The 17,447-nt window shown below is 40.4% G+C and overlaps 1 protein-coding gene across 1 annotated transcript; it reads left to right on the top strand.

Moving 5' to 3' along the window:
* Positions 1–5,504: 5,504 nt before the first annotated feature.
* On the top strand, positions 5,505–16,935 carry si:dkey-6n21.12 (schwannomin-interacting protein 1). The gene is made up of 7 exons (XM_038276202.1): positions 5,505–5,856; positions 7,431–7,622; positions 12,800–12,924; positions 13,225–13,339; positions 13,428–13,553; positions 15,065–15,182; positions 15,260–16,935. Exons 2-7 carry the CDS (start codon positions 7,431–7,433, stop codon positions 15,358–15,360), a joined length of 777 nt encoding a protein of 258 aa, XP_038132130.1. The 5' UTR covers positions 5,505–5,856; the 3' UTR covers positions 15,361–16,935.
* The last annotated feature ends 512 nt before the right edge of the window (positions 16,936–17,447 follow it).

The raw sequence follows: 17,447 nt of genomic DNA, 5'->3' as shown, positions 1-17,447 counted from the left end.
TTTTATAAGCTGTAAAAAAGCTGCTGTGTTAAAGTCGGTGATGTTAAGACATAATATTCACTACGTAATGTGTTTACCTCTAATGCTGGCTTTCCACACGTCATTAAAAATCATTAAAAGTCATGACATTTTTTTTTTATTGGCATTAAAATTAATTAAATTTAATTATTGTAGCATTTAAAACGCTTTATTTAAAATGCTTTATTTAAAAAAGAATTTTCTAACAAAATTTTGCATATATATTATATCACGATATATTTGCGCGGAACTGCTTCTGGTTATTCGTAAAGTCGTGTGTGTATGTATATATATATACACATGAGTCATAGGTATCTGTTGGTGGCATTACAATTATTTCTAAAGGCATTAAAAAGGATTTAATTAACGTTACTTCTTCCTGTATAAACCCAGAGATTAAGAATAAAGTCAAATAGAAATAATTATTTTTAAAAAGCTAATTTTTAGTGAATCCTGTGAAAAGCTGATAAAATAGTTTTCTGTTGTTTTTTTTCTTGCCTCTAATTTGTGTTTTTAACAAACATAGATATTAATGTTAGAAAAATGAGCCGCATATCTGCTAAGTTTGATGTGAACTAACATCCATTTAGTTTCCATAAACTCCGCTGTAGGTACCAGATCTGCTCGGGCCCCGCCCCTTTCTTATGATGTCATCATACGGCAACTCCACTCGGACAAACTGTGTTGCGCCCGTTTCTTATTCCACTTATTTTTATTCTTTTTATTAAGATCTGAGGGCAGAGGAGGACGGATGGAACATCCTAAAAATGACTTTTATAGAGTTTTTAGACAAATAAAATGTATTCTATTTGTAGAAAACAAACGGTTGTTTGCTAACTGAGCGAGCTAAAAGAAGCTAACCTGTTAGCTACAGCGCTACCCAGCTCTCCCCCTTTATATCATGGTCTAAAACCACCGTATGACCAAAAGGGGAGAGTTGGGTACCCGCCTCCAGGCCGCCCGCCTCCACGCACCTGGAGGCGGGCGGCCTGGACAGCACGCTTTGGTGCACGGTCAGGCACGGCCTGGGTCGGTCAGGCGGCTCCCAGAGGGGGAAGGGAGACTGGATTCCGAAGCTTCTACCGCCCCGGGAACCCGCAACAGAAGGATGTCGGGGAGCCCCTCCGGGGAGGGGACCCGGTGCCCTTTTTCCGTCCGATTTTTTTCAGTTTTGTTATCAATCAGGTAAATCTTCATCGGTCATTAGACACGCTAACGCTACAGATGCTCCTCACTCGACACACCGACGCTGTGTGATTTTATTATCGTTGTCTAGGCAACCACAGTGTTTTCCATCATGCGGACACGCTCAGCCAATCATGTAGCCTAACGTCGCTGGCATGAAGCAGATCTGGTCCCTTCAGCGCTTCTTTCACCTCATTCCATGAATCGAACCAAACGGAAAAGTCTGCTTGCTTCCGTGTTTTTTCTGTTTGTGAGGAGAACGACCGCCGACGAACGAGCTGTTTACCAGGAAACGGAGACGCAGGAGAGTTGGGTTTGTTTTCCAGAAGGTTCCCTCTCTCTGCGTGAGACGTTCCTCTCTTCCAAACCGAATCCCGACTCAACAAACACATGAAGCTCAGACTCCAGTCGCCGGCATGAAGAAGAAAAAAAAAGATTGTACCTTGCCTCTGCTGCAGGGACTGCATGTGTTAGAGGCCGAAGGAGCGACGCAGTCCGCCACTCGTATTTAAACTCTGCTTGCTAACCTCCCATCGTCCCATCAAGCTGTGCTGCATGTTCTGGATTTCATTCTCCTCCTTTGGACTCTTCACCAAACTCCTACACAGCTCTGCCATTCAAGCATATACTGTTTGCTATGTTTGATGTTAGCAATAACATGAATAGGTCAGTAAATCAATATATTTGATATTTAAATGCAGTGAAACTAACCAGATGAAGCTGTATTAAGAATGGGTATGTTGTGTTTTTAAAGCAATATTATTGTAAACAAAGTGCCATAAACGTTTCTCCCTGTTCCTGAAGCTTCATAGTATGTTGCTGTGTAACATCGATGCTGATGTGATTAATCTATTGCTCCAAAAAATAAAAGACACCCTGCAGCATGTGTCCATTCAACACTTTCACCGAGTCGCAGCTTTGTTTACTCCTTCAACCTGCTGGTGGAGATTCTCATCCAGGTCAGAGTCAATCTGAAAAAGTTAAAAAAACAATCGACTTTGATTCCAAGTTTGAAGATCTTAATGATCTTAAAGTTGTAGGGAAATCATATTTAAATGTCAAATCATTCTGGCCTAAAAATGTGTCGAAATGTTCTCTTTATCAGACCATATTGTCCCAAAAGTTAGAAAATTTCTATTTAAAAATAAATCCTGTCTTAAAATCTGGTCTTATTTCTACATCAGCCTGAACACCTAAATTCGGCCAATCATAGATCAACGGTCATCTGTCAATCAAATGTTTTCGGTCATAGCATCTTGATTCATGTGTCGCAGCTAATATACGCAACGGTTGAAACCAGAATCCCTTCCTTTCCCATTGAGTTGCGTCCCAGTGTTCACGGGGATGGACGTCTGTGTCTTCAGCAGGCGTAGAGCTAACAGAACCGGCAGCGTTGCGAGGCAAGGGCTCAAACATGTACGGCTGGAAGCCTTCTACACCAAACCAAGCTTCTGCCGCCCTGGCGTCCTCTTCCACAACATCTTCGTCCCCGCTTTCCTCCTCTAAATAAAAAATGGATGACGGAGGAGACTCATCCACGACCTCCGACACTAAACTCTCCTCCTCTTGCATGTTTCCGCTGTCCATAGCGTTCCTTGACAGCGTCGTTTCTAAGGCACCAATTTAGTGCTACTTGGTCCCAATGGAATTTCCCATTGGGAACCTGCTAGCACTAAGATGCTAACTGGTTAGCAAGATGCTTCCCACAAACCTGCCACAACCAAACCTGCCTGTGAACCTTCCTCCACAACAATCCCGCCCCCTTGATAATCGACCAATCACATTCACTTTATTCACCGGTGTAAAGTCGGGCACCACTGGGAGAATTCAGAAATGTAACGGTTGGAACAGCCGCTTCTCTACGACTTTAAAGGAAATCTCTTTAACCTTGTTTACTAGTAAAGATTTATTGGGTAGAAACCACGTTTTATTCCAGCATACTTCTGAGACCAGCCTAGACTGGAATTACTTCAGGAACTGAGATGCAGTTTGCTTGGAATAAAGTGTGAATATAGATTTGGATTTAAAAAACTCAGCCTACCTACATGAGTATCAGTTGGATCAGGTGGAGGTCTTTTTTTTTTATTCCTTTATTTAACCAGGAAAAGTCCCATTGAGATTAACAATCTCCTTTTCAAGGGAGTCCTGGCCAAAACAGCAAAAGATTACATTACAAATTACATTACAGTTTACAATTACCTCTATCTATAATTAGAAATTCATAAAACAGTTACAAACCATAGATCTCATTTCCAAACCTTTGAGCAATCCTTTAAAATGTCCGATTGGAATCAAATCCTTCAACTTCCAGTCTTTCTGAAGATTGTTCCATGCTGTGGGGGCAGAGTGCTGAAAAGCTGTCTTTCCAGCTTCAGTGCGGATGCTAGATACAGACAGAAGCAAAGACTCTTGAGAACGTAGAGAATACAGTCCAGCCGCTCTTGGTTGAATGTACTCAACTTTAAAAAAACTCAGCCTACCTACATGAGTATCAGTTGGATCAGGTGGAGGTCTTGGACAGTGGCGCCTCCAGAAATGTTCCATAGGGGGGCAGATGGGGCTACTAAAAATCTTGGGGAGGCCACTGAAACTAAAAGCCATCATTTCAGGGTTTGAATCGACTATAGTGTTAAACCTGCCTGTAGAAATCAGAAATACTTTAGGAAACACCTCCTCAGATCCTGGTTTATTGTGGGATTTTAAAAGTTATGTCACTTGCTGTGCAGAATGGGAGGAAAGGCTAAATTGCAATTTACACTGGCCACTGAGGTGGGCAGGGCATTGCCCCCTAGTGGCACCAATGGTCTTGGGTTTTCAGAAAACAGAGAAGACTGATCTTTAAGTAACGCCAGTGGAGATTCTCAGTCATCCAGGTCAGAGTCATTCCAAATAAAGTTAAAATCAATCCTCTGGACTTTGTTTCCAAGTTTGAAGACGTTTCTCTTCCATCCAGGAAGATTTTTCAATCCAAAATGTCAGAAATAGCGTTTAGTTCCAGGTTTTATCCAGCAGCCCAACAAAGCCTGGTTTTAGTTTAGAAAACATGCAAATAGAAACGGATGAACGGGTCCCCCCCTTTGGAATGGGGGTGGTTTGGCTTCTTTGTTAGCCTGCAATGCCCCATACCTGTCTATGCCTCTGAAAGGGGGGGTGTTGAAGGGAATTTTGTTTTTCTTAATGGTTCTTTCTAATATTTCTATAATATTGGAAAAAAAAAAAACTGGTTAACAGGTGAGTAGCTCAAACTGATCCAACAGATTATTAAGGCCAGGCTAGAGGTTTTATTTATTTATTTATTTAATATGAGAAAAAAGTCATTATGAGAATAATGTAACATAATATATATTATAAAGTCATAATATTATAAGAATAAATTAGCAACATTATCAGAATAAAGTCACATGATTCATATGTTTGTGTTTTAACTTTGTTCTGTCCGGCTCGGAACAAAAGGAACCAGTTTTTGAGGCGCAGAGATGGTTTTGGTTTCACAAAATGTTTATTTAAGACAACTGCAGTGAACTAAGACAGGAACCTCTGCAGGAGGAGACCACAGGTTAGTGACCCCGTCTGTCTGCTAGAGGATGATGATGAACATGTGAGTCACTAACCTGGTCTTAAAGGGAAGGCAGGATAATCCAATGGGTGAAGCCAAAGCCGGAGTCAAAAACATGCTGACTAGTTTGAGCCAAGAGATCAAAGAGGTACTGAGGGGTAATCCAGGACGGTGTCAGGAATTAATTCCAGGTTTGGCACACGGTCAGAATTTAGCAGGAGTCCGAAGACGGGTCAGGCAAACGGATCAGAACGAGAACAGGCAGGCGCAGAGGTCCAGAGGCGGAACGGGTCAGGGAATCAGAAACACTCTGGTACGCCAGAGAAACTCTCACCACAGGCTTAAATAATTTAGCACTGATGCCTGGAAGAAGGCTGGTTAAATATAGGCTGAAACAAGTGACCAGTCATCAGCTCTAAGATCATGACATATTCTTATAATATTATGACTTTATCACAATCAGACATACTTTAATAATCCCAGAGGGGAATTATTGTCTGATAATTGTGCAACATTATTCTCATATTATTATGACTTTATTCTGATAAAGTTGTGACTTTATTCTTGTAATATTATGACTTTATTCTTGTATTATAAACATAATAATCTCTAGCCTGGCCCTAATTCTCTGTCATAATCTGCCCAGAATTTTAATTTTAAGAATGAAAACTTTTTAGATCCTCTGTTTTGGCACTTTTCCAAAGGTCCAGGCTATTATTTTGAAGGAACCAACAGGAAGTTCTGTTTCTTCTTCTTCGCTCCTTAAACTGCTGATGAGTTTCTTAAAGATTCCTCCAAGTTTCTGAAGTTTTTGGGAGGAACATTAAACGGAGCAGAGAGCGGAGGACAGAGGCTGGACAGGCGGACGCGCTGCTCCTGGACGTCTGGCTTCGTTCGAAGGAGGAAAGAGAAGAAGAAAAAAAGCGAAGACAAGAGAAAACGAGACAGAAGGAGGAGCCGAAGAAGAAGAAGATGAGCTAACTCCCAGAAAAACTCCAGAAAATCCCGCTTTTCCTTCTTTTTTCTGCTTTTAATCGCTTTTATTTCCCTTTAAGCGAAGCGGGTCGCTTTCTAACCGCTGCTGCATCTTTTTGTTGGTAAGTTTAGAAAGCAGATTTGCCCCGAAAAGCACAAAGAAGCTCCAGCTTCCTGCTGTTTCAAACTTAGTAACGGTGAGGCGGTTCAATGCGGGCGCCGCGGGTTCGATTCCCGGTCAGGCAGAAAGGATTCACCAATAAGTTACTCTGATGGCAGAAAAAAAGGAATTTAATTAATAAAAAATATATTTATTCCTTTAATGAATCACGAAGCTGCAAAAACCCAGAACTATGCCGTTCATCGATAAATCTAGATCTGCAACTAACCATTATTTTACAAATCGATTCATCTGTTTTTATTTTTTCAGTTAATTGATTAATAATCGGATAGAAAAAGTTTCCTTAATGTAGAATTTTAATGAAATGAAACCAGGTGAAACTAAAACTTTTCCAGTTGAGGAGTTCTGGATTATAGAGCAGATTGACAGATGAAAAAGTTTGTTTTTTTTATTTTAAATGCCAAATGTTTAGTTATAAATTAATTATGTTTTACAGTCTCTATATGATTAATCAATTACTTAATTAGTAGAGGATAATTACAATAATTGATTCATCTGATTGTTTTAGTTCTATAGAAATCCCAAACTGCTGAAATAAAAGCAGCCCAGTCTGAAGTATCTAAACTGCTCTGGATTTTATTGTATTTAAAAGTTTATTTGATAGAAAATAAGAAATCATTGTTATAATAACCAGAGCTGTGTTCTTAGGCCATCAAGCTAATTGCTAATTACTAAAAAAAAAAGATCCATCATACGGGCAGATCATCTATAAACTGGAAATAAAAGCTGTAATTGAAATGTGCTCCAGATGATTAATTAGCTCTATTATGTTTTTCATAGATCAGATCAAACCTTTAATAAAGTCTAGATTGGGGTTTATAGAATGAGTTATCAGTGGGAATAAAATAATTTAAGCATCAAGTCATAATTAACATTTCAGATTTCTAAAATATCGTCCTTTCAATCTAAAACTGAGGATCTCTATAATAGATACTTTTAGTCATAATGTGAATTTCTGTTATGAAAATTAATATAAAATTCTAGATATCCAGAAATCCAATTCTTGACATCGAAGACATATTTCTTCTTGTAGAAATGCCATTATAGATATCAGCTACTTACTTAATGACTAGTTCAATTAGAATTTCAGAAATCCATAAAAGGGGCTAGTATTCTTCCTATCTAGAATGAACATTTCTGTCCTGTTCATTTTGATGAAGAAGAAATCCATCTCTAGATGACACATTCAGTCAAGCTAATAAATGTCAAAACGGCCTGCCATAGGCGAGCATTAACGTTGTTGAGCGCATTAGAGGCGAGAACGTGTGAATTTAAACGCTAAACATTGTTCTTAACGTACGATCAAGTCGTCAGCTTCGTTCCAGATCATCAGACTTAGATGCTTCTGAACACCAGAAACCTTCTCTAGGTGTCCTATAACCCAGTGGAGGCCACACCTGCAGACAGAGCCACACCTTTAGACGCCAATCCAAACATTCAGCCTGACATCATCATGGGGGCGGGGCTTCGATGGCTCCAGATGTGGTGACTGAATGTTAACCCGCTGTGTTCCAGATGGAAGGAGAAAAGGAGAAGCAGTGGGAGCAGCGGGAAGAGAAGGACAGCAACGAGGCAGAGGACGATACGAGGAGCGATGAGGAAGGCCAGGATGGCGGCTCTGAGGCGGGCAGTCCCTTCATGCACTGGGAGGCTCTGAGCCTCTGCATCGCTGAACTGGAGAAGCAGGAGGAGGAGAAAAAAGCAAAGGTGAGGAGATGTTTGCTTCAACTCCTGCAACGATCCTGGACTGAAACCTTTTCATTACGATCCATCGTAAAATAAATCAGTGCTGCAGTCTGTGGCCGTTTCTCACTATGTGGTGAAACGCCATCATCCTCAGCCCCTGTGCTGTTCCAGTTCACTAGAACAGCAGACCGAGAACAAAGTCCCCGGATGTTGATCTGGCCCCTCCCTCTTTACCCAGCATGCATCAGAGCAGACGTGTCCGTCCTCCAGACTGACAGCTGTCCCAGCATGCACTGCAGCAGCAGCAGCTTCCAGGTTAGCGCTCACAGAGCTCGGAGGATTAAGTTAAAAGTTCTCTTTTCTGTTGCTGTTATTACATAAAAGTACATTTTAAGATCATTAGAGGCGAGAATATTATACTTTAATCTTCACTATAAGGAACATTTACTGATTTAATGCGTCATTTAAAAAGGTTATTATGTTGAGAGGACCGCGGCGACCAGCGGAGCTCCGAGGCTAATCTCAGCCAGGGCTAACTTTAGCCCGTCTGCAGCGGCCATGGCTAACTTTAGCCCGTCTGCAGCAGCCAGGGCTAACGTCACAATTATTTTTCAATTCGATTAATCTGTTAATTATCTTTTGATTAATTGATTAATAATCAGAGGCCACAGATCAGCGGATCAGGGTCCGGATCCGGACCTAAGCTGAAACAACATTTATAAATTGCTGCATGTTGCCTGGCGACAGTGTCTAACTTATAATAGAATATTTATTCTCTGAATGTTATGACTTTATTCTCATATTTTAAAAACCTTCTATCCTGGCCCTAAAACTCAGAGTCACAGCTCAATGATTTTTCTATTTACAATTTTACTCAAAGACGAGAAGAAATGCAATATATAGATCTAGTAGAGTAGAGAATAGATTCAGAATAGTTAGATACATGAAAATAGATTAAAAAAAACTAAAAAAAAAAACTATTCCTGCGTATCATCTGCTCAGCCTAACGACTCTCTGTGTGGCTGAGAATTCAGGACGGATCGGCAGCATGGGGGGGGGTTACACTCTTGTTTTCATATTATTTATCTATATAATCATTGTTAATATTATTATTATGGAACAAACCAGCTCAATTGTAGTTCCCACAGCTGTCCAGCAGATGGAGCCATTCTAAACTATTAAACTGTAGAAAAGAAAAGATCATTGAACTTTATCGTCCATTAATGGAGAAATTCCCTCTCTGCATTTAACCCCTCCCCTTGGGGAGCAGTGGGCTGCCATTGTGCGCCGCTTGGGGAGCAGTGTGGGGTTAAGGGTCTTGCTCAGGGACCCAGAGTGGAGGCTGTGTGAATCAAAACTACTAGACCAACACTCACCTGTAGATCAGTTGTTGCTTATTGTGTAGAATTGGTTCACAGGTTGAAAATATCATCATTTAATGCAAATACCAGTGAGGCTCTGCATTAGAATGGACAGTGGCGCCCTCTACTGGACGATGGTAACATTACAACACAGAAAACTTCCTTTTCCAAGCAAACGGTAACATTAATCCGATAAAATGTCTATAAATTTAATAAACTATTAATGAGAAAAATCATAAGTTTATTTTCTTTCAGGTGGAAACCTTAGAGAACTGTAAATGTTTTTAAACTTTAAAAAATACCTGAATGTAGAATACAATAAATAAAAATAAAAACGTTTTTGTGCGTAAACAGCATAAATCAATACATGAAATAAGAGAAATCTTAATTTTCCAACAAAAGTTTTCATCTTTCAAGTGCAAATTATCTGATTATCTTATTTTAAGAGTAAAAATAATCATTACATTGGCAGATAATCTCATTTACCTGCTCCAATAAAGGGGAAATACACTTAATTTAAGACATTTTTATTTATTTCTAGATTGTTTTTGCAGTGCAAAGATGAAAAAAGAGCAGTATCTCTTGATTTTGTTTCCACACAAAGATTTTCAATTGATAAACAGAATCTCCAATTAAATCAAATTCTCTTCTTTTCTTGTTCTTTTACTGCTGCAGCTTCATAGATCCATGTCTGAGGAAGAGCTTATTTAGGAATAAAGGAGCGTCTCCCTCTTAGTTACCATGGAGATAGCATTTCATCATATAGATATGCAAACAATGTTGGGCTCATTTTCTAACCACCAACCTCTATGTTACTGTGAAAAGGATGATTATGAAATATCTCCTCAGCTTCCCCCCCTGCTGGATCTATTATTGCACCAATAACATCATTTTTAAACCTTTGCCTGAACGCTGCAGCCCCCCCCGGCACTGATCATATTACTAATCTTATTACTAATCATTCAACCGCTCGCCACCTGGTCTACATCGCCTGCCGTGTGACTGTTTAATTTCCCATCCAAATATCTTTATGCCAGCTTCATGGATCTCTTTTTTTTTTTATCACACCAGCTAATTTTAGCTTCCTATTGTTATAAACGTCCAATAATGGCCTTTTTGTGAGAACGTTTCCCTTTCATACCAGTGTTGGTCCCATGGTTGTCAGCTCCTTTGATTTTAGTTAAAATCCACAGAAAGAAAATGAATCTGACCTAAAGTAGCTCCTCCTAGACATGTAATATTAGAGTTTTTTAAGTGTCAAAAACTCTGGAAAAAAAAAAGTATAAAGCTTTTTCTGAACGATTAACCAAATCCTCTGGAGTTCACAGTTTAACGTTTATTTTTTACGATGAACTTTCACAACAAACTCAGAGGTTCTTGCTCAAACATCTCATCCATTTGGTCGCTTCAGTAAAACAAACAGCTTTTCTAACAAACCATTTGGTGCCCCCCGCCCCCTCTGTTCTCCACATGTTCTAACTCTGCCGTATAACTGGAGCTTAGAATCAGAATGAAGCAGAGAGAAGAAAAGTTGTCCTAATGTCCTCCAGCAGACTAAGCCTATAGCAGCAGAACCCAGGAAGTGGTTTATATGATGTAACTTTCTCAATAGATAAATACGCCCACACTGTGGAGTGTTACTGTCTTTTTTTCCCTTCTTTAAAAAAATAATCTTGGAAGGAGGTTAGTAGCCTTCAAAATAAGGAAATGTGCTTTTTATTGTCCGATTAATGTAAAATGCATAAAACAAGAATTTCACACAGTATGTTGAATAGACCAGATTCATGTAAACAGATCTATAGAATCAACAAACCTCCAGCTACTGATGTAAAACTCTGTTTTAAAGGAAAAGTTCAGTCAGCAAGAATGATCGATGGATCTTTATTTCTACCTAAAACTAATACGTTTGCGATGATTTAATGAATTTAGCGTTAATGAGTAAAGAAATAATATTTTTAGTAGCGATCACTGAGTCTGGGAGCGGCCATTTTTGCCCAAATCTAGTAGCCCCTCCCTCCTGACATCTTCCGGCAGTGACGTCACTAACCAGTAGGTGGCAGTAGTGTTCTTTGACAAACATGGATGCCTCCAGTAAAGCACATTCACATGAAAATTACTCTGAATTAAAAACACTGATCATTTATTGAACAGGATGGAATCATTTCAGATTTAAAGAACTTTCAGAAGTTTGGATTCTGAATATGAGCGACTTTTCCTTTATAGAACAGGAGCTGACAGTGCAGTAAATTAGTCACGCATGCAGTGATGTACGCCCAACCTGTGGCAGTAGCATATTTATTTCTTAAAGACATTTTTAAGCATGTCTGTGCTGATCTTTGTAGCAGTCACTGTATTTAGATGTTTACCACCAAAAATGACACAACCTGCACTTTAAAATTCATCCGAAAGTATCTGGGATGTAAGATGCTCCTGGATTTAAACCTCAGCCTGATTCCAAAAGTCTTTTACTCTTTTAAAAAGCTTCAGTCTACGTCTGACCAGTTTATGTCCTCCAGTTTTCACCTTTTACAGTATCAGTGTCAGTTTTACGACAATATTAGAGGTTTATAGAGCTATGAATGCAGAAACAGAAGGATGTTAAAATAAAGATATATATATCTATGGTGGAGTAAAAACATGCTTAAATGTTGTGGTCTAAATCAGTACGAAACAGAAATAAAAACATCTTTTAAAAATGTTGGTGTGAATAATTATAAAACAATAAAAAAGGTTGCAGTGGAAATACGGAACAAAAGAAAAAAAACACGCAATAAATACACAAACCCAAAATAAAGATTAAAAAAATGTATAACTGAAAACAAGCCAGTTAAAAATAAGTCTGCATAAATGCAAAACGAGTAAAAATAAAAGTGGAACTAAAAATCTATATTTTTAGATGAATAATTGATCAATTGTTGAAGGAATATTTTAATTATTTTGTCACATTTAATTGAAACACAAGTTCAAACAATTTTATTATATTACGTCCTTCATTTATTTCTGAATGTATTTTTAATTATGGCAGGATTGGTCCTCCATATTACAGACACCCTGTCGACTTTTAAGGCTAGGCTTAAAACTTTCCTTTTTGGTTGGTTGACAGTTGCCTTTTGTATCTATGCTTCTTTTTCTATGTCTGCTTCTGTCTCCTTGAACCCCAGTGGGCCTCAGCAGATGGCCGCTCACACTGAGCCTGGTTCTGCTGGAGGTTTCTTCCTGTTCAAAGGGAGTTTTTCCTCTCCACTGTCGCTACAAGCATGCTTAGTGTGAGGGATTGCTGAAGAGTCAATGAGTCGATGCAATCAGCTGGTTTTCCTTAGATAGAAAACTTTGAATCAATCTGACTGGATGATCTGGTGAACTGGAAAGTGACCTGATGTGAAAAGTATCGGCCGTCATATCAGGGCAACCGCAATGTTTACATCATGTGGCAACGTTCAGCCAATCATGTTGCGTGTCGTCCCTGACATGAAGCAGATCTGGTTGCTGCTGTGGTCTAACATGTATTCCACTGTGTGAAGCAGTAGAGACTGAGAGGCAATGCGTGATGAAGAACACGGGTTTATTTTACGTCTGACGACGCAGAGACGAACTGTCAGTGAGGCTCTACCGGCGGCATATATAGAAACTTCTGGTTACTCCTAAGAAAAAACAACTTCAGTCCATCAAGGACGTAGATCTTTCACTAACCAGATGAAACATTTCACAGCAGCTGTCTTCCTTTCAGGCCATGAGGGAGGCTGAGGAAGCATTAAGCGCTGATTCTCATCTCTCAGCCCTGAGAACAGACGTGTTCATCATGTCTCCCCTGTAATGCGCAGCATGTCTGCCTTTCAGGCTGCAGTGTGTCAGGAGCCAGGAAGCAGCGCTCTGGGCTGGAGGGAGGACAGAGGGACATCAGCCCACGGTTGGGAGGACGGCAACGACGCCTGCAACAGCCACGTTCTGGCTCTGACCTCCCGGTACTCACACATCCATCCATCCATCATCCTTCTCTTGATGTTTACAACTAACTGACTGATCTCATCCCTGAGGATCAGACTCCGTACGGAGAAAATAAATTTCCGCTGCTTCTTTCTGGCATCTTGTTCCTTCCAAAGTGCTATGAACGTAGATCTACCATTAAATAGAAAACTGCCTGTTGATCCTCAGCTGCATCTTTCCCCCCGTTCATTAAAAAAGCCCAGAGATACTTAAACTGTTTGTGAAAGTCCATCTTTTCTAGGTTTATTTTAATAGATCTGTTCCTGTTTCTGCTCTAGACTGCACACGCAGATGAATCTCCAGCTCTGCTTCATCAACGACAGTGAAAGTGAGGAAGAGGAGGAGGCCGAAGGGGGAAAGGAAGCGTGCAACAAGAAGAGCGGCAACTCAGAGGTAACAGTTCTGCAGCCTGATCCGGTTCTACAGAACCGTCGGTCTCTTTCCCTTTAAAGCTTCCGTTTGTTTTTCTCTCTGCTGCCAGAAAAGAACGACACCGAGTCAGAAGAACATCCAGAACCCTGCCGGGCCCCAAGAGCCGCGCTCCAGAGGATTCAGGAACACTCTGAGGAACCTTCGAGATCGACTGAAAACCGACCACAGAAAAAAGGTCAATTGAATATTTATATAGATATATGTGGGATAGAAACCATGATGCTACGTTCACACGGTGATTTCAGCAGCTGAGAAGCTTCTGCTGCTTTATGTCTGTTCTACATTAAGATCAGACAGTAAAGTTCTTCCAGATGCTTCTGCTGCTCCTGTGTTCGATGCCAGAGAGCAGCTTTGCTATATTAGCTGTGATCAGCGGGTAGAAAGTAGTTAGAATCTATGTTGAAGTGAGAAAGTCCTCCTGAAAACATGGTCTGTGCAGTCAGTTCATCCAGATTACCATCCTGCCTTCAAAGATTATTTCTCTGTGGGAGCCGCTCAGACCCCCACATACCGGCGCTGCGCTGTCACTGGGAATCCCCAGCAGCAGCTGCCTCAGGCCCGGGAGCCTCTCCAGGGTTTTCCCCTCCTGTTGGTGGCGCTGCAGCTACCAGATCTGCTTCATCCAGTGACGTTACATGATGTAAAACATCGTGGTTGCCCAGACAACGATAATAACACCATGCAGCATCCGCATGTAGAATCTGTATCTGTAGCGTTAGCGTGTCTAACACTACAGAAGGGGGGGACCCGTTCATCCGTTTCTATTTGCATGTTTTCTAAAGTAAAACCATAGGGATGCAGGATATTGGGATTTTGGCCGATATCCGATATTTTAAAACTCATGTAGCCGATATATCAACATATAAAAATATGGCAACATTTGGTGAATTTTCGGGGGATTTCGTAGCATAACGATGACATATAGCAATATTTCATTAGTAAAAGAGATTGATATGGTGTTTTTAAATGGCAATATATCAGCATATGAAGATATTGGGATATTTTAATGTAGCAATATTTTTTCCCTCGTCTTTAGAAGTTTTTAAGTCTGTAAAAAAGAAGTTTTTGAGGAAGAAGAAGAAGTAGTATTTTTATTTATTTTTTAGACTTTAGAAACTCAGAAGCTGATCAAATATCGGGTTAAATATCGGTGGGGTGGCCGATGTCCGATATTCAGTTTTAAGGCCGATACCGATAGGGGGCCCATTATATCGTGCATCCCTATAAAACCAGGCTTTGTTGGGCTGCTGGATAAAACCTTGAACTCTATGATATTTCTGACATTTAGAATTCAAAAATCTTCCTGGATGGAAGAGAAACGTCTTGAAATTTGGAAACAAAGTCCAGAGGATTGATTTGAACTTTTTTAGAAAGACTCTGACCTGGATGACTGAGAATCTGCACCAGGTTGTTCCTAAATAATGTCTGGGACACATTAAAGCAGTTTATTAGAAAGAAAATGTTGTTTTTGGTCATTTATTTTTAAATGATTGTTCTGCTGTCAGGCTCTTCCTGCATTAATGTAGCTGCGTCTTTGTTTGGGAAATCAGCTCCACTGCTGCTACGCTGTGGCCCCTGCGGCCCCCGTACAGCGGAGGGTCAGAGACCCAGCAGCAGGTCACAGCGTTCCATTTAAACCTCCGAGGCTTTAGCGCCAAAGTTTGATTTATTAATTTTCTTCTGCAGACGGTATCCTGTGGGGAACCTGCAGCGCCGCGGAAACGCTGGGAGCTCCGTGATTTGGAGAATCTGAGCCTCAAGCAGCTGAATTCAATCTGCGCGTCTCTGAGAAACAACATTCAAGGTAGGGAGAGTTTTCCCTCACGCAGCCGAAGGCCTGGAGGTATTTAGAGGTTTGGGTTGAACTTGTATCCCTGACAGACCTGAGCTCGGAGTTGGTGAGTCGCCTCCATGTCCGGGACCAGCTGAGGACGGAGCAGGACGCCATGCTGCTGGAGGTGCAGGACCTGACCTCCCTGTGATCCCTGCCTCCCTGTTTGGGTTTGCACGCATCCAGGGTCGGCGGAGCCTCCTGAACCCCGCCGAGGATGCAGACTCCTACCGCCGCGCCGTGGTTACCGACGTGTAAACTGGTGACTCATCGGCAGCGGCGCACAGACTGACCTCTACGACCTCCGCTAACCGTTTAACACTAGAACTCCCACAGCCGTCATTTGGACGGTTCTGAGATTTTAAAGGGAAAGAACTTTATTTCCATTAATTACATGTTGCTCATGTTTTCCTGTTTCTATATTTCCTTCAATTTCACCTAATTTTTTTTTAATTAAAAAGTAAAAAATCAATCTGGTTAATTTTACCTCGCTCTCCCACAGCCGTCATTTTGGCGGCTCTATTGGTTGATTGACGTTCGGTACGGAGGAGGATTAGGGCCACTGAAAAAATTTTTAAAAAGTTCACTGATTTTTACATTTTATTTCAGTTTAAGTCAGAATTCTGACTTTTTTCCAATAATTTACTGAAAAAGAATTTAGATATCAGTTAACTTTTTTTTTTTTCCAGTGGCTTTAATCCTGTCCCGTACCGTTGCCTAGCAACCAACATTCTACCTAGAACTCTTTGGCTAATATGGAAAAAATGTCTTTCAGAGCAAATCTAACTGCGAAACAGGCTTAAAAAATGCTTCCAAATATTGATGATAGCGGCTCAGATTCTGACAGCGAGTCGGATCAACGCAGACGTATCAGTGACGCAGAGATTTTATCCTTGAACCGGTAAAACAGTCGCTTGTCGGCCACATGAGCTCCGCAGGTTAGCAGCCCCTCCCCCGCAGTACAGCCAGCGCTGGCGAGGCAGAGAAAACATGGCCTGCACAAAACAACGCTCATGTTTGTCATAAATGTGAAAAGTTCTGCGGGAAATATTTGGGAGAATCGATCAACTTCTGTAAATAAAATTATAATTTCAAACTATAAACCTGTGTATTAAAATAGGCTCATTTTTACTGATTTATTTTTAATTAGATACAGCCTTTGAAAAATATATATTAGACCTGTTTTATGACATCATCCCTACTCATGCGTTCCATTGGGGAAAATGTCCGCCGTCAAATTAACGGCCAGCGGGAGTCGTAGCGTTAAACGCATCGATAAGAAAATCAAAGACGTCACTTCTGACCTCTGATGATGATGATGATGATTATTGGACCTTTAAAAGCCCGGTCTCTGTAGATGCCGGCTCTAGCCGCCATTTTTTTTGTTTACAGGAATCTTAACTTGGTGTTTTATATTTAAGATCCTTCAGAAAATGTCTTAAATTTCAAGTTCAATCATTTTTAGAAAGAAATGAAGTTCAGTCTGACCTCCTTTCATACCACCTTTCCTCATCAGGGTACTATGGAGCAATTATATGCAATCATGTTATTTATTATTTCATTTAATAACCTTCAGGATCACAGTTTCTCCTAACTCTTCACACATGGAATACATTCAATTTAGAAGAATTTATTAACAAAAATGATTCAACTAAAAGTCAAACATGTTTCAGTTAAAAACTCCTAAAGGAAAAGTCTCTCATATTCAGAATTCTCTTTATTAATTATAAATAACTCTTTTTTTTTTTTTCACTTTTACCCGATGTATTCCAGCATCCAGCTGCCATGCACGTGGGCATTGTCAGTTTCACTATAGCTCTGGTGAATTTCAATCTGGAAATATTATACATATTACATACACTACAGTGACGTGCGGTCAGGGGAGGCAGGTGAGGCAGTGCCTCACCAGCCATCATGGAAAGAAAGAAAATATATAATCATAAAGTAATTTAAATTGTTATATTCATCCGGTGGTTTGTACTAAAAAATATTCATTTTTCATGTAGCTTCACCAATTTCGATTTTTATTTGTTCAAAATCGCTGAATTTTCTTATTTTCCCATTCAAATGCTTGGAAGCGATGCCGGTGAGGCAGCAGCGAGCTCTGCCTCACCTTGGATTGCGCAACCCCTGGCTCTGCGCTGGCTGCAAAGCGGAGAGAGCATGTTGCTGTACGGCGTCAATAAAATGGTTTAAACAAATGTAATATGTGAACTTATTTCTAATAATTTGGCTTAT

Source organism: Cyprinodon tularosa, unplaced genomic scaffold (genome assembly GCF_016077235.1).
Source record: "Cyprinodon tularosa strain WSP-4 unplaced genomic scaffold, ASM1607723v1 ctg1228, whole genome shotgun sequence".
Taxonomy (NCBI): Eukaryota; Metazoa; Chordata; class Actinopteri; order Cyprinodontiformes; family Cyprinodontidae; genus Cyprinodon; species Cyprinodon tularosa.
This window is presented reverse-complemented; position numbering and strand designations above follow the sequence as displayed.